A 22,399-nucleotide genomic window follows, 5' to 3' on the forward strand; every position below is an offset into this window, starting at 1 on the left:
TGAAGCGCTTTCCTGAACGCAAGGGCAGGGCCAAGTCAGTTGCTGGAATATTCCGAGCGTGTAGCCCGAATACAACCCAATGCTTTCCCCAAAGCCATCTGTGGGGGAACAAATAATGACAGAACCAGGGTACGAAGGCTGGGCATACATGTCCCTGTCGGGTCACAGGGAGCTGGACTACATGTGCCCCACATGTGCATGTGTGTCAGTTCTATGTGCCCCACATGTGCACATATCACAGTTCTATATGCCCCACATGTGCATGTATGTCATAGGTCTATGTGCCCCACATGTGCACGTGTCACAGTTCTATGTGCCCCACATGTGCACATGTTACAGTTCTATGTGCCCCACATGTGCACGTGTCACAGGTCTATGTGCCCCACATGTGCATGTGTCACAGTTCTATGTGCCCCATATATGCACATGTCACAGTTCTATGTGCCCCACATGTGCACATGTCACAGTTCTATGTGCCCCACACGTGCATGTATGTCACAGGTCTATGTGCCCCACATGTGCACGTGTCACAGGTCTATGTGCCCCACATGTGCATGTATGTCACAGTTCTATGTGCCCCACATGTGCACGTGTCACAGTTCTTCAATCGTGGGACCCAGGGCCAATGAGTGGACCGATTTGTCAATGGATACACACTACATCTGTGAGCACACATGCACACCCAAGTCAACACATGTGCACACGTGACGTGGGAGAAGAAACGGCTTCCCGGTTAGGAAGCTGTTCTCAGTAACAGTCGCCAGGCCACATTCTGACGGCGAGTATCAGGCATGGCGTGGGGGTTGCCGCTTTTTGAGGGGAGCATCCATCCCCAGCCGGGGAAATGATTCCCTTGGACCCAAAGGGAAACGAGCCCCTCTGAGGAATGCCAGATGCCGGCATGTCTAGCAAGGGAGCGATTTCCTCTCTGCTTGGAAGCATGTCACCAGTTGGAGGAATACGCAGTTTCCTCTCCGGAGACAAGAACCCCGCGCCCTCGCGCCCACCGCTTATTAACCAGCCCACTCGCCATAAATTGTGTTTGTCCTTGGCAATTCCGAGCCATTGCCACCGTTCGTCAGTGTCTTAGCACAACCTTGCCGTGCAACGCTGAGCAGGAATAAGAAGGTGTTTTGCAGAAACCTCGAGTCATTGTTTTCGTTAGCTCCTTCAATGGGGAACTGGGGAGCAATCAGGAGGAGTACCAGCACCGAGCACTCGCCTCCCGGGGGCCTCTGGCGGGAGGAGACTCCTTTACGCGTTTCTGATTCTCTGAGGTGACCCACGGGTGTGGCTGCGAATGGCAGCAGGGAGGAGAGAGCAGAATACAGTCAGTACCGTCGGCGCCGGAGCCCAACGGCGGCTTCTCTCGTCCAGGGCCTGGTGGGATCATGAGTCCCCACAGATGGGGGTCGGAGAGGGGAGTGGTCTGTGCTGCTCCTGCCGTCTGTCCTGCTGGAGATGGTGAGACTTCTTGGGTCCTCCCAGCCCTGGAGGGAGGCTCTCTCCCCCCTCCCCCTCCCTCTTCCTCTCCCTCTCCCTCTCCCTCTCTCTCTAGCTCTCTCTTCCTCTCGCCCGCCCTCCCTCTCCTTCTCTCTTCCTCTCTCCCTCTCTTCCCCTCTCTCCCTCCCTCCCTCTTCTCTCTCTCTCTCCCTTCCTCTCTCTCTCCCTCTCATTGAGTCACGAGCTCTAGGCTGGAAACGGTTTCCGCTGCCGACTCTCCCAGCTGGCCATCACGGCCACCACCACCACCGCAAACTTTCTCATCACCGCCGTTGCTATTTTGATGAGGAAAATCAAGCCGGAGCAGGCAGCTGCGTCCCCTGGCCGCGGGGTCAGCCCACAAAGCCAGGACACAGCCGGACTGTCGTGCTGCTTCCGGGGCGGCCCTGGCTCGGGAGGTGGGGTGGGGCTCGGGCGAAGAGACCCGCAGCGTCCCGGAGCCAGGCCAGGACGGGCGCGCACAGCATCAGCCCACCCCGGTCAGCCGGGGCGGTGACACGCCCGGGCTAGGGCAGCAGGGGACAGACACACAGGTCCTCGATGGTCTCCCCGGCCAGCGGGGGTGACAGACAAGACCCTGGAGCATGTGCCGCCGTGGCAGACGGGCCTGGGGGACCAGGAAGGCCACCAGGCAGCCACGGCTATGCCACGTCACCCTCTCTCCTGCTCCACCCACAGGCCCGGCCCATTCTCGCCCAGGTCTGCCCCCCAACGTTTCTTACCCCCCTCTGCCCCGAGAGAAGGGGGCAGGAGCTCAGGCCCCTCTTTCTGCACCTCCCCCTCTAAACCACAGACTCAACGGCGCCAGAGCCGTCAGAGACCAGCTGCGCGTGGACCAGGCGCCCTGGGCTGGAGCAACGTGTGTGACGTAATGACCCCCAGGAGACCGAGCTGCATGCGGGGATGGTCGCAGTAAGTGCCACCCCAGCAGGCCAGGGCTAGCGCCCACAGCAGGGGTCAGGGGTCGGGGGTGCAGGCTCCCACCTCCCGCCTCTGGATCCCAGGACTCCCCACCCCCCCCCCACCGAGCGCCCGTCCCCGCTTGCCCCGTTCCGGCTCCCCGGCACCCGCCTTCTCTCCCACCAGCCACTGTCCTCCTGCTTCCTGCTCTGCTGTGCCCCAGATTCTAAAAATAGTAGCTCGGGGTCGACCATTCTCTTGATCCCGAGAGCGGACATCCCGGAACTGGCAGAGGCGGGGGGGAGGTCGCGGGGCGGGGGAGGGGGCGCATCAGTTCTCCGCGGAAATATGGAGGGGTGAGAACGGGCAGGGCGCACCGTGAAGGAGACCCCAGACAGGGGCGCTTGGGGTGGGCTCGGAGACCTGTTCAGAAGTGCAGAGGTCAAACTGGGGAGCTGGAACTGGTGCGACTTTGAGGCACGGAGGACAGAGGGACGGAGCACTGGGAGCTCACTCGCCGGAGAGAGAAGCAAATGACGCCTTGCAGGCGTGAGTCCGCCGGTACAAGGGATGGAATCCCGCGGGAAGGACATCGAGGCGGGCGTGGTGGGGGCGTCGGGGGCGCTGACACGGGAACGAGGCCCAGGGGCGGGAGCGAGGCCTCCCTCTGCTCCTGCTGCAGGGGCCGGCCAGCTGGGGCCGGAGCCGGAGGCCCATGGTCCTGGGGACCAGGCCGTGGTCACACAGCGTCGGGCCGTGTGGGCGGGCGGAGGCAGGCGCAGCGTCGGGCATCGGTGCTGGGAGGACCGGAAGCTTCCAAGGACCCGGGCTGCAGGTGGCAGGAAGTTCAGTGCCGAGCCAGGGGCCCGTTCCTGCAAGTCCAACTGCTAACGAATCAAGGGAAGAAACTCCGGAGGCCACAGCGAGAGGGATAGGAACAGCCCCTCCCCCCCACCCCGGCCTGTCACTGTCCACCACTGTCTAGAGGAAGGCGGGGCTGCCCGCTAGAATTCAGCCCCATGTCACTCCCCGGGTCGGCCCCTCCTGGCGTCCATCACGGACTGCTGACCCTGGCCAGGCCTTCCTCGGGGGCTACAGGGAGACGGCCAGCCACCTGCATGATCCGGGGACCCGTCCCTCGGCCTGGACATGAGTGGTGACATGAGGAGAGAACTGGAGGGTCGTTCTGAGGCCGTCCCTGACGGGGGATGAGGCACGCAAAGACTGCAGCAGGGGTGGGGGCCAGAGCAGTGGGCTGCACTCACCCACTGTCCCAAGGAGGGTCCCCCGCTGGACACCACGGGTGGACAGTCCCCCCTGAACAGAAGGAGAAAGGTCACACACAGGCCCATCCCCAGGGGCCTCTCTCCAGCCCTCTCCCATCCCTGCTCCTGCCACAGGACTCCATGTAACTGCACGTAGAGACCCTTCCAAGGCTGTTCACGAGTGGGTGTCAGCCATGCCGTTTTATGAGTCTATCTCACAGCGATCCAAATTTTTAAAAAAATCTAAAATAAATAAATAAATAAATGAAACTGGCAGAGGAACCCAGGTATGCGGGACCCATGGCTGAGATCTCCAAGCCTGCTCGGATGGGGACTGGGCCTCCTCCACCCAGATCCCCCGTTTTCCAGTAGCTTGGCAGTCACACCCACAAACCGCCCCCGGTGTCATGTAATCTCATCAACAGCCAAGGTCCAGAGACTATAAAACAAAGCTCCCGGAAGAGAGCGATGCAGAATCTCACACGGCAGAGCCTGGCAAGCCACCCGCGGCGCATTCGATATGCCAAAAACAGTAACAATGGTGGGCCTCATTCCCCTGACCCTGAATGTGACAGGGACGAATGGGGATGTTACTGGTGCCCGCTCGAGCAAATCGATGAGCAACGGGACGAGCAACGGGACGACAGTGATACTATAATAAATAAATACATATTAAGTCGATGAGCCCAGAAATTCTGTGCCTCTCTCCCAGTGGCCACCTTGCAGGGGCCCGGTGAGCATTCTCGGGCTTGGGGCTCCTGCAGTGGGCCGGGTGGAGCAGCAGCGTCCCCAGCGTCTGCAGGGCTGGGCGGGGGGCCAGGCCCAGCTGGGGGGCGACCCAGACGTTCATTTCCAACCCTTCACTCGATTCCTCGTCAGCAGCACGTGCCCACAGGCGGCCTGACGGGGTCGGGGAAGAAGCAGCAGGAGATTTCCCCCGAGCCCTCCGGTCACCCCGGGACCCCACCCTGCGGGGGCTTCTCCGGACAGACAGAGCCCAGCGGGGGGAGAACCCAGCCGGGAGGCTGGTGCATAGGCGCTAACACTGTGGCGATCACACAGGTCCTGTGTGCGAGGCCGGTGGAACCTTCTGGTAATCCCTGCGAGTGGAGACGCAGCTCTGGGAGGGCTCCCGAGCCTGTCCGGAGCTCGGGGGGCAACGAGGGTCCGTATGTTTCGCCTCTTCCCGATGCCTCTGTCCAGGCGGAAACGCCACACGCGTAGGCAAATGAACACGAGCTCTCTACAACACCGCGGTAATGATTCCGGGGACCAGAAACTCCCCGAGGTTGGACGCTCCAGCCCCCACGTCCAGGCTCAGAACATGAATTCCTGCCCGCGAAGCAGGGACTCGAGGCGTGCTGAGAGGGCAGACAGGAGAGGGTGGGCGAGGGTGGACGACCCCCTCCCCTTCCCCTACCCCCCCCCGCCCGCTCCGACTCGGGCTCCGGGAGCTGGCAGGAAGCTGGAGGGACGGAGCCCGGTGCACGTGCGGCTTTGCACGAAAGAGAATGAACCGACTCGATGCCAAAGAGCCGCCCTCCCCTGACGAAAGCTCGCCGTGTTCGGAAAATGCGCCTGAACTTCAAAGGCATTAAGAGATAGATGTGGCATGTAGGGAATTAGACGCGAAATTTCCTTTATTATCGGGAACAAAAGCGGTGGGTGTAATCTCCTGTGAGACGCACGCCCTCGCCGATCTGGGGAGCGAGAAGCCGTGCGGATGCGGCGCGGGGCCCGCGCGCTCACAGCCCGGCTCTCTCTTCCCATCTCCTCCCACCCGGGCACCGGCACGTCCCGGTGCAATGAGGGGGCCCAGACAAACCACCGAGGGCAGAAGAATTCCCTTTCATCCCCGGCTCCCGGCGGCGGGAGGCCTGCCGCCCGCAAATCTCCCGGCCCCTTAATGGTATATGATGGCTCAAATTATCCCGCACCGCTCTCGGGAGCAGGACGCGGGGAGAAATTCTCCAAGCGACGGCGAGGGGAGTCGCGGCTCCTCTCCAAAGAATAAATACTTCCCTGAGCAATCCTTGGGAAAGTTGCACGTGAATTGCTCGAAGGCGACATATTTATTCATAAATCAAGCTGTCTGCCGGCAGAACTCCTTCAGTGACAGCTGCTCTCGGAGGTGGGCTGGAGGCACCGTGCACACACAACCCCCTCCAAAAGAACGAACGCGTGCATCATGAACAAGTCGGGCCGAGACAGGGCCGATGCAGACCCCGATCACACACGGGGAACCCAGCTCTCGTGCTCGTGAGAAAGATGCCCACAGGAGCTGCTCCCCACATGTGAAATTCCCCATGTGGACAGACCCCACGTTTTCGAGTACAGAATCTTTTTTTTTTGCAGTGACTGTTACGTAGTAGCCATAGGAACTCTGGTTCCGAGGAGCCCACTGCACAGTGCTCCTAACCACGGAGGAAGCGGGGGCGGCCTTACCAACGTTTCCTTCCTACTGTGCAGGGTCGGGAGACAGAGAGACACATATCACCATCTCGCCAGGAGCAAATCTTAGAACCCCCGGAAAACAAACGGCACCCCTGCTCCCCGCCCGCTCCCCAGGGAGCACCCAACGCCTCAGCCCTGGGGTGTGCACCCAGCGCTCAGCTCCGGGCCCAAAGCCCCGGTTCACAAACAGACGCCCGGGCAGGCGCCGGCGAATCGGCGGGAAGCTCAGGCCTCTCTGCAGACGGACCTGCCGAAGCAGCCGGGGTCAGAGGCAAACACGCGGGTACTCACCGAATGCTGAGCTGGGTCCGGGCAGCGGCAGGTTCCTCTCGCATGGGTCCCTGGGGCTGTTTCCTGGGAGAGGAGAGACGGCGAGAGGTTACTCTGGAGGCGCGTGTCTGCGACCCTTCAAAGTCTCCCAAGTCAGGGGCTGGAGCGGTAGCACAGCAGGGAGGGCGTTTGCCTTGCACGCGGCCGACCCGGGTTCGATTCCCAGCATCCCATAGGGTCCCCTGAGCACGGCCAGGGGTAATTCCTGAGTGCAGAGCCAGGAGTAACCCTTGTGCATCGCCGGGTGTGACCCAAAAAGAAAAAAACAAACAAAGTCTCCCAAGTCAGGCCTCCAGCAGACTGGGACCGAACCACGCGGAGGGGGTGGCGCACGAAGGACCAAGATTGGGTCCCCCGCACCCCGCCATGGACTCTCGCTCCGGCTCCCATCCCTGGCTGCTCCCTCTAGGCCTTGCTGGCTTGGGGGCCACACCAGGCAGAGCTCAGGGGTCACTCACTCCCTGGCCGGCCGGGGGGACCACGCGGGATGCTGGGAGTCTGACCCAGGTGGCCATGGTCAGGGCCAGTGCCTCCCCCACTGGACTATCGCTCCGGGCACTGTTTCCTCTATTTTTTCAGAGCAAAGAGGCTCTGGCAGCTCAGGGAAGCCGCACACAGGGCAGGCAGGAAATGGAGGCTGGAGAGTGGGGGGGAGAGGGGAGTGGGGAGGGCAGGACGCCAAGCTCAGCCCCCTCTGGTGCACCCCTGTCTGCAGAGTCACCACCATCTGCCCAGGTCCATGACGGGAGCACAGAGTGACTTCTAACTCAGATAGACTGTCTCACAGCACGGTGACTGTGGTCCCACGGGACGAAGTGGGTTTCGTTCGTGTTCCATAAAGTTGGGGGAAACCGAGAAACACGGCTTGGGTAACCACAGACAATCCACACGCCGGGAGAGACGCACCCCGAGGCAGAAAGGCCGACCTTCACCAGCGATTCTGAACGATCTCTGTGGCCCCCAGACCCAGCCAGATGGACCCTGGCCTGACCCCAACCTGACCCCGACCTGACCCCGACCGCAGAGACGAGGCTGGCTGGTATGGGGGGTCCTAGAACCTCGACCTAATGCAATTCCTGTGACTCCCAGGATGCCTGGGTGTGTAGACCCACACTCCATGTGACTCAACGACTATAGTGGCTTGTTCTACATGTTCGTTGCATGTGCACATGTAGGAAAGATGCACTCTGTCCCCCTTTTTTTTATCGAATCACAGTGAGGTACAGTTACAAAGCTTTCATGTTTGAGTTTCAGTCATACAATGATCGAACACCCGTCCCTCCACCAGTGCACATTCCCCACCACCAAAGTCCCCAGTATACCCCCCCTTTTCCAGCCCTCCCCCTGCCTCCATGGCAGACAATTTTCCCCACACTCTCTCTCTACCTTTGGGCATTATGGTTTGCAACACAGATACTGAGAGGCCGTCATGTTTGGTCCTTGATCTGCTTTCAGCACACATCTCCCATCCCGAACCATCCCTCCAACCATCACTGACTCAGTGACCCCTTCTCCATCCCAGCTGCCTTCTCCCCCAGCTCTGGAGGCAGGCTGCCAACGAGTACTCCTGGCCCTTGTGTCTACTGTCCTGGGGGACGCACCCTTTCTTACTGAGAGAGTTTTCTCTTCTTATCTGAGGAGTGATCTAGTCTAGACAAATCACAACATCCGGGATCTGTCAGGTCACCCCCAGGGAGACATTTGGTAGCTTGCCAGTCATGTGCATGGCCCCTGCCCCTCCAAACCTCCCAGTCACCCAAACTATCACCCGCTGTGTGCCCGTGGCTAAGTCACTCACCCATTTTCTTATTTGCCTTCGTGTGTGTAATATGGAAACGACAGCACCGACTTCCACAGGTCAAAGTGCATTTTCTTTGGTTTGGGGGCCACCCCTGGCAGTGCTCGGGGCTGACTCCTGGCTCAGAGCTCAGGGATCACTCCTGGCAGGCTTGGGGGACCACCTGGGATGCCGGGGATCGAACCCCAGTAAGCTGCATCCGAGGCAGCGCTCAGTCTGCTGTCCGCCCACGCTGGCCCCTGACGTGGGTATGGAAGGGCAGGGTCCCTAAGGCACAGGGCGGCTGTCGGGCAGTCTCTGCTGCCTACGGGCGGATGGTGTTCGACTAGAAGCCATCTCAGGCCCTGTGATCGGGGCCACCCCGCTCTGCCCCGTCCCCACCCACTCTCCTGCCCGCCCCCCACACCCTCACCCGAGGCTGGCTTCGTGGATACAGCATGCCTCGAGCACGGTGACTCCACCTGCCTCCGCTGCCCTCTGCCCGGCCCCCCGGAGCCCAGCCCGCAGCGTCCATGCAGACACAACCTCCCCTCTGTCACCTTCCGGGGCTGGCCTGGCGGGCCTGAGCTGCTTGAGCCCAGTGTCCTCTGCCACGCTGCTGTCTGACCAGTCCCTCTGGGCCCCTCTGGGCCTCGGCAGTCCAGGCCGGCCCTCCGGGGCGATGGTCAGTGCGCCACGCCTCCTTCATCCCCGGCCCAGCAGCCGGCGCTCTGCAGCTGCCCTCTCCACGGGGCATCACAGCGATTCCCCTTTGACCTCCGGGCACTGCGCTGCCTCCCAGAGTGGGGTGTTTGCCGAGCACCCCTGGCTTCTGGGCACCCCCCTACCTGGTGTCCAGGTGACGCTGCTAACCTCGTGCCCACACAGCCTTTACCCCACACCTCTCCACCTGTCTTTTCTACCCCGCCCGCAGTTTGAAAGAATTTCAGCATCCTCCCCTCTGCACTATCTGTGGGGCCCTTTCGGTGGATTGTTCTGTAGAAGCAAACAGAGGCTGAGAACCACTGTCACAAGGTGCGAATGGAAACGGTCATTAGGATGACATGGGCCGCTAGGACGGGCTCAGGTGTCCTGAGAGCAGGGAAGGAGGGCCGGGGCTTTAAATAAGAAAAAGAGGGGCTGGAGCAATAGCACAGCGGGGAGGGCATTTGCCTTGCACGCGGCTGACCCGGGTTCGATCCCCAGCATCCCATAGGGTCCCCTGAGCACCGCCAGGAGTTATTCCTAAGTGCAGAGCCAGGAGGAACCCCTGAGCACCGCCGGGTGGGACCCAATAAAGCAAAAAGAAAAAGGAAAAGGAAAGAAGCAAATGGAGATTGTCCTGTCACTTGCTGTCACTCCTCCAGGCTCCTGGAGGGGCAGCTGGTGGCCCCGCAGAACCGGAGGCAGCGTGTGTGATCCTGAGACACGCCGGAGGCCCGGCCTGGCCTGGGAAAACTCTGTGGGAACAAAGCGGGGGCGGGGGGCTACAGAGGCGCCTGCCGCTCTGGGCTCCCGTGGCGGCCTCCTCTGTCCCAGTGGGCGTGAGACCCGGTGGAGCAATGACACCCGACGCTACAGAGCGTTGTGTGGCCACACTCGGGCACGATTCGAGCTAGAGCAGAACAGGGCCGCGGCCGCGACTCTGCCTTCCCGGCTCGTGCTTCCCCGAGACCGACGGCCCGGAGCCTCCTGCCCTCAGCAGCTCGCGCTGGGCACCTACAGCACAGCAAGAACCAGACCTGACCCAGGGCGTCCCCTGGGGCCCTCCTGGGGCCACGGCTAGACCCGCGACACAGCACATCCTGTGAGCCCGGACGGCCCGCCCCACCCCACCCCCGGGCTGGGGCCTTCTCACCACGCAGACTCGGACCCCAGCTCTGGGCCGTGATTCCTGCCCACCCGCCACGACGCCGTCGACATGACACATACCAGCCCATCACCTTGGGCACGGCCGCTTCCTTACGGGTAACCCCCTCCCTGCAGGACCCCCGGGACCCTCATCCCTCCTTCGTGGAGCAAACCACAGTGACCCCAGTCCACGGAGCGAGCGGATGTGGATGGTCTGCGGGTCCCCCACCCCCACCCAGAGGGCAGGAGAGGCACCTGCCGATGCAGCTTTTTCATGTTGGTATTTGGGCCCCAGCGGGCAGTGCCAGGGGCTCCGGGCCCCACCTCCACCTTCAGGACTGTGCACCTCCCCCACCCCCCACTGGCTGACCAGTGGCCGGCAGCGGGCGGTGCCTCCCGCCTCTCTCTAGACACGAGCCGTGGGAGCTCTGGGTGGAGAGCAGGCTTGTGGCCCGGGCCACCACCTTGGCCACCTCCCTCCCCGCCCGTCCAGAGGAGGCTCACCAGGCTCGGGACACAGAACGGGCCCTCCCGGCACGCTTCCTGATACGTGCCGACCTGTCGAGAGGCCAGGGGCAGCACCGGGCTGGCCGGCCCCCGTCCTTCCCTGAAATCACGCAGGCAAGTTCTTGGCAGGGCTTCGCCCAGGGGTTCAGATGCCGAGAGAGCCGGCTCGAAGGGCCCGGGACTCGCGTTTAGGAGTCCGAGTCTCTGGCCTCCTCCTCCCCACGGAGCCACACGCTGCCCCCTCGGGGCTCAGAGCCGGCCGCCCTTCCGCGGGGACGCGACAAGCGGCCACTGGCTCACGAGGGTCGTTTAATCTGGCCGCCCTCAGTCCCCCGTCCGGGAAAGGGTGGGGTCAGCACCGGGGACAGCTCCCGAGCCCTAGGGGGGCCCCCAGCCCTGCCTGGGCGTCCTGGGCTGGGGTGTTTAATTTCCTGTCTTGGCCTTACAGGAGATTTCTAATGTTTGGGCTGTAGGGTATGTTCTGATTAAAAATAATCCTCCCAATTACCGGCTGGCAGGAGCCTCCTGTCGCACGCGCGGGCCGCGGCCTCGCTCCCCTGTCAGCGGTAATTGCGTCTGCAGCGCCCAACTGTAAATGAAAACCCAAGGGGCAGGTGTGGGTCCCGGGCTCCCGGGCCGCTCCGGATCTTTTAATTTGCACTGTCTGTCAAAAGAGGCAGCTGGGGCCGCGGGAGCACGGAGAGCCCGCGCCGCGCGGGGGCAGGGCCGGGGCGCGGGAAGGGGCTGGAGCCAGGCGGGCACAGCGCGGCGAGGCTCTTTTCGTTCCGCGCCCGACGTGGGCGAGCCCCGGTCTGGAAAGAGAAGCCGCACTCCAGGGAAATTCCCGGGCGCTTCTGTCGCGCCCCGTGCCGTAAGGAGGGACATCGCATTCCAGGCATGCAGGAGGGCTGCGAGGGAGCGTTCCCCGGAGAGCTGCGTAGCTCCATCTCAAGAAAACGGAAACCTCCGGGTGGAGAGCCAGTGTGGGCTGTTCCGGCGGGGAAACAGCCACCCGGCCTCCCGGCATCGGCAGCGAGAGGCCGGCCCCGAGGCCTGGCCGGGACAGGCCCTGGAGATAGAGTCTGGCGGGGCCTGGGGGCTGAGTGTGAGCCGGACTCGGCCAGCGGCAACCCCAGGGAGACTCGGAGACAGAGCTGAGCAGACCCGCTGGAGGGTCCCCGCCCACCACGGTAAGGTCTGACGGGGTGGCCTGACAGGGGTCAGCTGACAGGTGTGGCCTGACAGGTGTGCTCTGACAGGTGTGACCTGACAGGTGTGCTCTGATTGGTGTGACCTGACAGGTGTGATATAACAGGTGTGGCCTGACAGGTGTGCTCTGACAAGTGTGACCTGACAGGTGTGATATAGCAGGTGTGGCCTGACAGGTGTGACCTGACAGGTGTGCTCTGACAGGTGTGACCTGACAGGTGTGCTCTGATTGGTGTGACCTGACAGGTGTGATATAACAGGTGTGGCCTGACAGGTGTGCTCTGACAGGTGTGACCTGACAGGTGTGATATAACAGGTGTGGCCTGACAGGTGTGACCTGACAGGTATGATTAGACAGGTATGGTATAGGTGTGCCCTAACAGGCATGATTTGACAGGTAAAACCTGACAGGCGTGACCTGACAGGCGTGCTCTGACAGGTATGATCAGACAGGTGTGGTGTAGGTGTGCCCTAACAAGCATGATCTGACAGGTGTGCCCTGACAGGTGTGCCCTGACAGGTGTGCCCTGACAGGTGTGCCCTGACAGGCATGATCTGACAGGTGTGCTGACAGGTGTGCCCTGACAGGCATGATCTGACAGGTGTGCTCTAACAGGTGTGCCCTGACAGGTGTGCCCTGACAGGCATGATCTGACAGGTGTGCTGACAGGTGTGCCCTGACAGGCATGATCTGACAGGTGTGCTGACAGGTGTGCCCTGACAGGCATGATCTGACAGGTGTGCTCTAACAGGTGTGCCCTGACAGGTGTGCCCTGACAGGCATGATCTGACAGGTGTGCCCTGACAGGTGTGCCCTGACAGGCATGATCTGACAGGTGTGCTGACAGGTGTGGCCTGTCGGGTGTGACCCCACAGAGGCACCGGGTCCTTCTAAGCAAGGAGCTCAGACACGCCAGGCCCAGCGCCATGTGGGGCGGGGCAACTGTGAGGCCCACCTCTCCCCAGCAATCCCAGGACTCAGGGCCCACGAGCAGCCGGTCCTGCTGGCCTCTGCCACGGGTTGCCCAGGCAGCCTCTCGGGCGCAGCGGCCCATCCCGGTCAGCTGCCACCTCCTGAGGAGCCACCGTCACTCCCCGGGCTGTGGGCCCCGGGGAGCAGACAGAGCCCCACAGAAGCTCCCGAGCCCCCAACACCTGCCCCAGCTGGAGCACGAACGCCGGAGTCCCACCCTCAGGGGACGGGGCGTGTGGTGAGCCACGGCGACGCACAGGAGGCTGCGAGGGAGAGAGATTCGTCACTCCGGGATACGGGCACACGGCGAGGGCACGGGGCACGTGTGCTCATTAATCATCTTTTACTTTGAATCCATTTCTCAATGAAGAGTGGTTTTCCATTTCTATTACTAAGACGAATGTGTCGACAATATACCACAACCAGTCACGCGGGAGCGGAGAAAGAGTCGGGAAAACAGTCCCCGACAAGACAAAACAACGGAAGGAAAGGGGGGGACGCTCGCCCACCGCGTGAGGCGTCGGCTCAGACTGCTGCCTTACTTACACCGCGGAGAACGCTTTATTTCTGCACCCGATCAGTCATCGCTCCAGAAAGACAAGGAAACTGACGGTGCCTACTTCAGCGGGGAGACAGAAAGTAGATCCTCATGAAAACCCATCCTCCCCTGGAGTTCTCAAAAAAAAAATCCCCCCACTCTGCCCCCCCAAAAAAAATCTATCAAATGTGTGTTGGACTCCCAAGCACCCGATCACCTTCTTTAATTCCGACCTGGGAAACGGCACTAAAGCGATGGGGACAAAGTGAGGAGATGTGGGCATCAGAGTCCCTTCCGGGAGATAATCAGCTTATCCGAATTCATTTCCACCTAAGGAAGGGCTCCCAACGACACTGGAAATTCAAACCGGCCTCATCATCTCAAGGATGTAATCTCAAGGAAATGGTGAGACTATCAAGGCGAGCACGGGGCGGTTATCTTTATGTATAAGAGCCGCGGAGAGGCACGGCAGCGGGCTGGTCCGGGGGACCGGAGAGGCCCGGCAGAAAGTACAGGCAGTGCCTGTGCTGATGATACTGTGATTTCTTCCCTGCTGAGGGCGCTTGTCAAAGATGCATGGCGCCGTCCTTGCCATATAAAAGAGGAAAGAAGATGAAGAGATTTCCCCCGAGTTCAGCACTCTGAAACATAAGGAAGCTTAAAAGAAAATATGTGAAGCCGGAGCAATCGCACAATGGGGAGGGCGTTTGCCTTGCAGGCGGCCGACCTGGGTTCAATCCCCGGCATCCCATAGGGTCCCCCGAGCACGGCCAGGAGTGATTCCTGAGTACAGAGCCAGGAGGAACCCCTGAGCATCACCAGGTGTGACCCAAAAAAGCAAAAGCTTTTTTAAAAATATATTTGAGGGGGCCGGAGCAATAGTACAGCTGGTAAGGGCATTTGCCTTGCACGCAGCCGACCCGGGTTCAATCCCCGGCATCCCATAGGGTCCCCTGAGCACCACCAAGAGCAATTCCTGAGCACAGAGCCAGGAGGAACCCCTGAGCATTGCTGAGTGTGACCCTAAATAAATAATAAATAAATTTATGTGATCCTAAAATGGAAGGCTGGTGGGGGCCTGGGTCTGTGCATTCGCCTCCGGCTGGCTAACTCATCTCCCTGGGCCTCAGTTTCCTCATTTGCACAAGAAAAGGGTTGAGAAATCTTGTGCCAAACTGTTCTTTTCTGTTACTTTCTCCCACTGACCTCGGTTTGGGTGCATTCTTTCAGGAAAGTGCATGAACCAGGAGAACATGAAAGAGCCCCCCCCCCGGACACACCCCCCCCAAATGAATGGAGAGAGGTCCATGGAAACCCAGCCCAGGAGCAAATATTCTGTGTGCTCCGAGGTACCAGTCCCATTGTTTGTGCCCCCTTCCAAAAAAAGAACACTTGCCCCACCCCAAAGAAAAAGAAATTCAACCCAAAGAGGAGAAATTCTCTAGTCAGAAAGAGAACAAGAGAACATCCAATTTTCAAAAGAAATGCAGTGGATTTCAGAAGATAAGAGAAAATTCCCCATAAGCCCATTCCTCGTGCTCCGCAGAGAGCCACCGGCCATTGGGCCCAACGTGCTGGAGAGACAAAGACGGTGGATGAAGGGGCGGAGCGATGAAGGGGCTGAGCGATGAAGGGCGGGGCGACGAAGGGGCGGGGCGATGAAGGGGCGGGGCGATTAAGGGGAGGGGCGATGGAGGGGCGGGGCGACGAAGGGGCGGGGCGATTAGGGGTGGAGCGATGGAGGGGCGGGGCTATTGGGGGCGGAGCGATGAAGGGCGGAGCGATGAAGGGGCGGGGCGATTAGGGGCGGAGCGATGAAGGGGCGGGGCGATGAAGGGGCGGAGCGATGAAGGGCGGGGCGATGAAGGGGTGGAGCGATGAAGGGGCGGAGCGATGAAGGGGCAGAGCGATGAAGGGGTGGAGCGATGAAGGGCGGAGCGATGAAGGGGCGGGGCGATGGAGGGGCGGAGCGACGAAGGGGCGGAGCGATGAGGGGGCGGGGCGATGGAGGGGCGGAGCGATGAAGGGGCGGGGCGATGGAGGGTGGGGCGATGAAGGAGCGGGGCGATGGAGGGGCGGGGCGATGGAGGGGCGGAGCGATGGAGGGGCGGGGCGATGGAGGGGCGGAGCGATGAAGGGGCGGGGCGATGGAGGGTGGGGCGATGAAGGAGCGGGGCGATGGGGGCGGAGCGATGAGGGGGCGGAGCGCGGCAGACAGGCGGGTGGATGCTGCACTCAGCAGCTCCGTCTGGGCCAAGAGCTGTGAAGCTGTTCTGAGTCGGGGGAGTTTGGCGACGCTTCGGGGCCGCGCTGGGCCCCTGTCAGGAGTCGGGCGCGCAGTGCGGGAGGGAGACCCCCCCCCCGGGCGTGCTCGGGAGACACGCGCTTCACCAGGACACGGGCCGCCGTGATGCCCTCGCGCCCGGGCTGGGCTTGCGATGACCGTGGGGAGGCGCCACTAGGGGCCCCTGACCGGGGGGGGGGGGGCACCCTGCCGAGGCCCGGCCCCCGCCCCCGCGCGAGCGGCTCACGCATGAGCCGTGCCAACGGGGTTCATTCGGGGACGCTGGGGGTCGCCGCAGCTGCCGTCGCCGCATCTGATCGCGGGTCCTGGAGCCGGGCCTGGGGCTCGCAGCGGCTCTGCCCGGGAATCGCGGACGCCGGCCTCCTGCCTCCCGGGCCCTGTGACCAGAGCGGGGCGCTAGGCGGATGGAAAGTGGGGCCGGGCATCCTCCCTCCCTCCCTCCCCCCCCCCCCCCCCCCGTTCAGCAGCACGAGCTGCCCCTCATGTCCCAGGGCCGGGGACCCGAGTTCCGCCCGTCAACATGCTCAAGGTCACCTGGATTTCAAGGTCGCCGGGGAGGGAGCCCCCAGAGCCCCCCACCCCCGGGCCCAATGGCAGGTCGCCTCTCGGCCACCCTTTCTCCAGGCCTCCCCCTGGACAGCAGCTTCCACGTCCACTGAGCATGAGAGCCAGTGTGCCGAGAACACTGATCCCGACCACCACCCTTGCTTGAGGGAACGGTACCCACGCCCATTTTCCAGATGGGCAAAGCGAGGCTGCTGCTTCTCAGAAACAGACAGAGATGGGTTCTCCTCCCAGCGCCAAAGGCTCCCCCCGCCCCCTCTGCTGTACCGGGAATCCAGTCCCAGAGAGTCACGGTGACGGCTGCTGTGGAAGGGGGGACCTTCCCCGTGGCTCCAGGGACAGCTGACACGGAGCAGGTTCAGCCCGGCCCGGGCTCTCGTGGGCACCCGCTGGGCTCCCGTCCCTCTGCAGAGCAGAGTCGGCCGATTCTCTCCTGGGCCCTTCATCCCAGCCCTCCCCGAGAACCATCCAGAAGAGTCCGGAGACGACAGCTGTGTGGCGTCTGCTCCCCTGGCGGGCCAGCGTGCAGGGGGGATGCTCAGAGCCAGTGACCGGCCCCCCGCCCCCAGCTCTCTGCAAACAAAGCTGCCCAAACGGTCCCAGGGTCCCGGCAGCCCCCACCCCGGTGGCCCTGCACGGGCAGACACGAGCACTTAGCAACACGGAGGGCACCGGCCGCCCGAGGGACTCCGACCTGCTGGCCGCTGCCGAGCTCTCCCAGGGGGCTGGACACGTGACACCCCAGCCCCAGGACACACAGGCCGCACGCTCGCTCAGGGGGTCCGACCCCGCGGTGCAGCCGTCCTGAGCAAGGGCTCACTCGCACACTTCCTGCCGCACACGAGGCCAGGCTGGGGGTGGGGGTGGGGGTGAGAAGCCGCCAGGTGAGTCCCCCAGATCCCGGCCTCGCCCCGCAGGGGAGCCGGGGGCCTCGGGGCTGGGGAAGGCGGGAGTCTGGCCCCCCAGTCTGGCCCGGCACAGCAGCTCATCTGGCGACTACATTCATCACGGACAGGCTCACGATTCCCCGCCAGGGCCTCGAGAGAAACATTCTGGAAAAACAGCCCAACGCGGAGTCGTCCAAACGGACAATCTGGTCCTGGTGTGCCCACGCCAGCGCACACGGCCAGCGCACAGCTCTCCCGGCACGTCACCAGAACCCCCGCCCGCCCGCCCTGGAGTCCCTGAGCGGGGCCGGGCAGGGCTCAGCACAGAGATGCTCCTTGGCGGTGGGGGTCCGAGCTCATTTCTCCGCCAGCACCGGCACGTTCAACTCAGAGCCACGCGAATTTCCGTGGGATGGAAATACACAAATACACACACACACACACACACACACACACACAGAGCTTCACTTTTAACAACTGGTGAAAAAGCCACCAACAGTCAAACTCAGCGCTGAGGAGCTCCAGTCAGCTGCCACGCTCCCGCCCCACGCTGCAGCAAGTCCCGGCTGCTCCCTGAGGAAGGACTTGGCCGCAGTCCCCACCCAGCCCTGCTGCCCCAAGCCCTACCCCCGGCCCCTGCACGCGCTGGTGGGCTGGACCCCTGCTTTACATCTCTGCGGGGTAAGGAAACTTCACGTCCTTATTTTACTCGGAGGGGCTTCCCTTCCCTGGGGGGGGGGTGGAATTCCACGCCAGACCTCCCGACCCCGCCCCGCCTACCCCAGAATCCCGAGGGCACACAAGAAGGTGAAAGGGGGGCTCCCCCGGACCTGGCTGCTGTTCTGTGCCCCCTTCCTGCCTACGGCACCCCCACCGCGGGGAGGAGTCCCGGTGGCCCGCACTGAGCTTCAGAACCAGAACCGGAAACCGACCCAACAGTCCGGCCCCTCCTCTGAGAAGGCGGTCAGCCGGGCTCCCACAGGCCAGCACGCTCCCAGGGGGCAACGACACCTCCCCCACCCCCTGCACCTCTCGCGCCCGGAGGCCCACACCCCTCTCAGAAAAACTCACCCCTTCTGCCCCCACTCCCTGGGGGTCGCGGCCCCCTTCCTGCCTCAGGAGCTGCCCCCTGTGGTGGGGCTGGACGGAAGATGCTCTTCCCTGCTTCACTGTCCGTGAGAGGGACACCCTCCAGGTCTGGGCCCACTGCCCCTCTGAGCTGGCCCCCAGGGGGCGAGCACCCATGGCCTTGCAAACATCCAGAGACTGAGAGACAGAGACTGAGAGAGAGAGACTGAGAGAGCAAGAGGAACAGAGAAAGACAGCCAGCCAGAGAGCCACAGAGACAGACAGAGACAGAGAGAGACAGAGACAGAGAGACAGTGAGAGACACAGAGAGATAAAGTCAGAGAGACAGAAACACAGAGAGAGACAGAGACAGAGAGATAGAGAGACAGAGAGCGCACGCATGCTTAGCTCATGCCAGAACAGACCAAGAGCGCCCCCCGGGAGGGCTGGGGAGACAGAACAGCCCAGTCGCTCTGGCTCCACTCCTGGCTCCACACCTGCCCCCCGACACGCCCAAGGCCCGCCTCTGAGCAGGGAGCCAAGCGGCCCGCCGGTATGGCCCGACCCCTGCTCCCCAAACAAAGTCCCACAGAGGCGACAAGATGTGAGCGGGACCCTGGGGGTGTGGAGGCTGCAGGCTGAAGCTACAGGGTCCGAGGCATGCTATCATATGGGTGTAAGTTGGGAGGTGGGGGGTCATGACCTGCGGCACTTGAGGTGGGGGTGGGGGTCACTCCTGGTGGTGCTCAGGGATCGTGCAGGGCCTGGGATCAAACTGTGGGGCCCCACGCAAGTGCTTCCTGCTGTGTGCTGCGTTTCCCTTCCCTTCTTCTTTCCCTCTACCCCTCCCCCCTCCCTCCCTCCCTCCCTGCCCCACCAGCCCGCTACTGCTCTCCTTCGTGGGGCCCTAAAGCCTTCCAGCACGCAGAGCCAGCGCTGGGCAGGGAACACGCAGCCAGACGGCCTCTCGTGTCTGACGTCTCTCTTCAACACCGGATTACTGAGCAACCTGGATTTCTTGGCAGGTCCTGCACGCTACCTCCCACCCAAGAGACACCCACATGTAATTAGATTTTCCTTTAAAAAAAAATATGCGCAAATGTTTCTTCCACTGGGGAAAACCATCGGTGGCACTGGTGCCAGACGGTGGCACGTGAGGTGCCGCCCGGGAAGAAATGTTTCCCAGGGACTGGAACCGTCCCTCCTCCCAAGCTCCCGCCCAAAGGCGCAGCATAAGAATGGTCAGGGAGAAGACGCTGGCCCCGTGGCCCGTGGGGACGCGCACAGGAGTCGGGGAGCCACGCTGTGAAATCCACTGCTCCTGAGAGATCTTAGGCGCCAGGAGTGGGGCGGGGGGGCCTGAAGTCCCCACCCCTCTGACGGTGGGATCCTGGCAAGGGAAGGATGCATGTTGTTCCCCTAAACGAACCCAGCTCCCCGCGGGTTCCAGAGTGGAAAGGATGATGTCCTTGATTTATAACCGTCTCTTTAAACGGTGATAAAGGCGCCCCCCTCCGCAGCACAATCACCGTCCAGATTAACCAAGGCCCCCGAAAGTCACTCCTAGGATCTTTCCTGTTCGATTACGTCGACCCCCATAAGGGAAACGGCTCCATTCTGACTTTCTTCTCCCTTTCACGTTCCGTACATTGCGCATGGCAAAATCATCGCCGTTCATCATCACGGCCCCAGTGACGCTTCTTACGCTCGCGACTAATTATTACTTTCAAGCAAAGTGGCAGAATTCACACCAAGGTGGTTTCTCGTGGCAACAACTCAACCACACACACACACACACACACACACACACACACACACACACCCCAACCACTGCCACCACCACGCTGTTGAAAAATGCTGTGGCTACAATTTCCTGCCTTCGAAGCCTCTTCCCTCATTTTGCTTGGAAACCTCGGTTCTCTCTCCCGATCTGTTGCCTCTCCTCTCGTTCCACTCATTAAGCTGTTGCCGTCCCATCTCGCCACCCCTCATCAGAGGGATTCAGATTTCCCCGTTCTCCTTTCTCTTTCTACACCACTTCGTGAAATCATTATTCTCTTCTTGTGGGCTGATTTTTTTTCCATATTACTCATTCAATTTGCTCTCTTTCTACCGATGGCCTTAAATCCTTACTCCATTCAGAAGACATTTGCATTATTTTGTTCCTTCCAATTGCCTGGGAAGGAATTTTCTCCCCCCTAGGGAAGCGCATCTCTCTCTCCCTCTCTCTCTCTCTCTCTCTCTCTCTCTCTCTCTCTCTCTCTCTCTCTCTCTCCCTTCTCCCTCTCTCTCTCTCTCTCCCTCTCTCCCTTTTCATTTTATAATTCTTATTCTTCGCACCATCTTGTGCTGCAGCTAAAGATGTTTAGAATCGGAATTAGTACAGTTTGTGAGTGAGGCGGAGGCTGGACCCTGCGGGTGGGTGAGAACACGCAAGGAGCCCGGCTGAGATGCAGGAGAGGGCGGCCCTCAGCCACTCCCGGCTGCTTGGTTCTGCGAGAGCATTAGCAGGTGAAAGAACGTCCCCTTCTCTTAGCGCCCGCATTAAAATGGGGGCCCAGCGACGGAGAAATAAACCAGGGGCCCAGGTGCTTGCCAAGGACTTAGCTCCCAGCACTGTGGATGCTAAAACCCAAGACCCAAACCCACCACCACTGAAAATCGTCCCCAGGATTTTCAGGAGCTTCAGGCTGCAATGTGCAGTGCACTCTGTCACTGCAGTCGGAGTGTGGTGGTTGGGGAGGGCGGGGGGACCAGCTCCCAGCCCGAGGGCCTGCCAGCGATGCAGAATCTCAGGTGTCTACTCAGACCCACCATACCAGAGCCCCTCAGCCACCCCCGTGCCCGGGGCAGGCCGCAACGCTGTCACCAGGCGTAACTGCTGACCACACGCGCTCTCCATCAACTGCAGTGACTCCGGGGAAATGATTTTCCGGAACCCCCCTCCCACCACCACCCCGGCCCCTGCTCCCAGGCCCCAGGCCTGCCAAGGACGCAGAGACACAGCGTCTGGGCTGCTTCTGAAGGGTCCCTGGATGGGGTCCCCACACCCGCCCACCCGACACTGCCTGTGACCCGGGAAGAAGCTGAAGTTCCGTGTTTTACAGCGGAGACAACTACAGCAGGTCTCACTGGGGGGGCCTTGAAGACGACCAGGGACGGACCCAGAGAAATTTGGAAGAAGGGGCCGTTCCCTTGAGGGCGGCCGCGCCGGGCCGTGCTGCTGTGTCAGGGAGTCAGCCCCGCCCCAGAAGGAAGGCCACTGGCGAGCGCGGCTCCTCGGTGTCTAATTAGCATTTTGACGCCGCGTGCTCACCTGTCCTACTGTTTACTCGGGCAATATTTGCTCGGTTAGAAACCAACAGAGCTTCGCGGACGGCGCTGTCCCACTTTCGGCACGCGGCTCCGCGGACGTGAGGGTGAGGCGGATGATTTATGGCTGCGCTCCTCGCCCGATGACGCGTGTTAATGGGTCGCCAATGTAAATACGGGGCTTTCGGGCGGAACCCGGCGTGTGCAGGGCAGCGAGAAGAGAGGAACACGCCGTGGGATCGCCTTAGAATCAAACCAGTCCCCAAGGGGGTGCCGGCCCCCTTTGGTCAGCCGAGCAGCAGGCAGGGGCCGGCCAAGGTCACCGTCACTCGGTCCTAAGCCACGAAGCTCCCGCCACAAGAAAGAAGAGAACGACTGTGTGGGTGGCGTGAGGCAAGATCACAGAGCGGACTCTCTCCTCTGTGCTCACCCACGCCCAGAAAGGGGTGGCAGACTGCGATCGCTAGAGAAAGGATTTGGGTCAGTACCCAGTGTCTGTCCCCACGCAGGCGGCATGGGCTGTGCCGGTGTGAGTCGCCCCTCACACGCCTCTGCCCGTGTCCCTCGTCTGCTGTCCAGATGATGTCCTGAAGCCATCCCTCGGGCCAGAGTGACAGGACAGTGGAGGGCGCTGGCCTTGCCTGCAGCGGGCCCGAATTTGATCCCCAGCACCCCATAGGGTCCCCCGAGCACCACCAGGAGTGATCCCTAAGCAGAGAGCCAGGAGTAAGCCCTGAGCCTGCCGGGTGTGGTCCCAAAACAAGAAAAGGGGGAAAATAAATGCTCGTCCCCTCCTTCGGACTGGAGCGATGGCACAGCGGGTAGGGCGTATGTCTTGCACGCAGCCAACCCGGGTTCGATTCCTCCATCCCTCTCGGAGAGCCCGGCAAGCTACCGAGAGTATCCTGCCCGCACGGCAGAGCCTGGCAAGCTCCCCGTGGCGTATTCAATATGCC

General features: G+C 61.7%; 1 protein-coding gene across 13 annotated transcripts in view; it reads right to left on the bottom strand.

Annotated features, from left to right (window-relative positions):
• The window catches only part of RBFOX1 (RNA binding fox-1 homolog 1), a 1,316,266-nt gene that overhangs the window by 958,168 nt on the left and 335,699 nt on the right, over positions 1–22,399 (bottom strand). For 11 of the 13 annotated variants that reach the window (XM_055136054.1, XM_055136041.1, XM_055136046.1 and 8 more), the window contains one exon: positions 6,414–6,476. Coding sequence is in view for 8 of the 13 variants with exons in the window: in XM_055136048.1 (XP_054992023.1) it covers positions 6,414–6,457 (44 nt within the window). In the remaining 5 variants the exon portion in view is untranslated. Of the gene's footprint in view, positions 1–6,413; positions 6,479–22,399 lie in introns of all 13 variants that reach the window. The other 2 variants (XM_055136052.1, XM_055136056.1) reach the window with 1 other exon arrangement.

The sequence above is a fragment of the Sorex araneus genome, chromosome 4, assembly GCF_027595985.1.
Source record: "Sorex araneus isolate mSorAra2 chromosome 4, mSorAra2.pri, whole genome shotgun sequence".
NCBI classification, from domain to species: domain Eukaryota; kingdom Metazoa; phylum Chordata; class Mammalia; order Eulipotyphla; family Soricidae; genus Sorex; species Sorex araneus.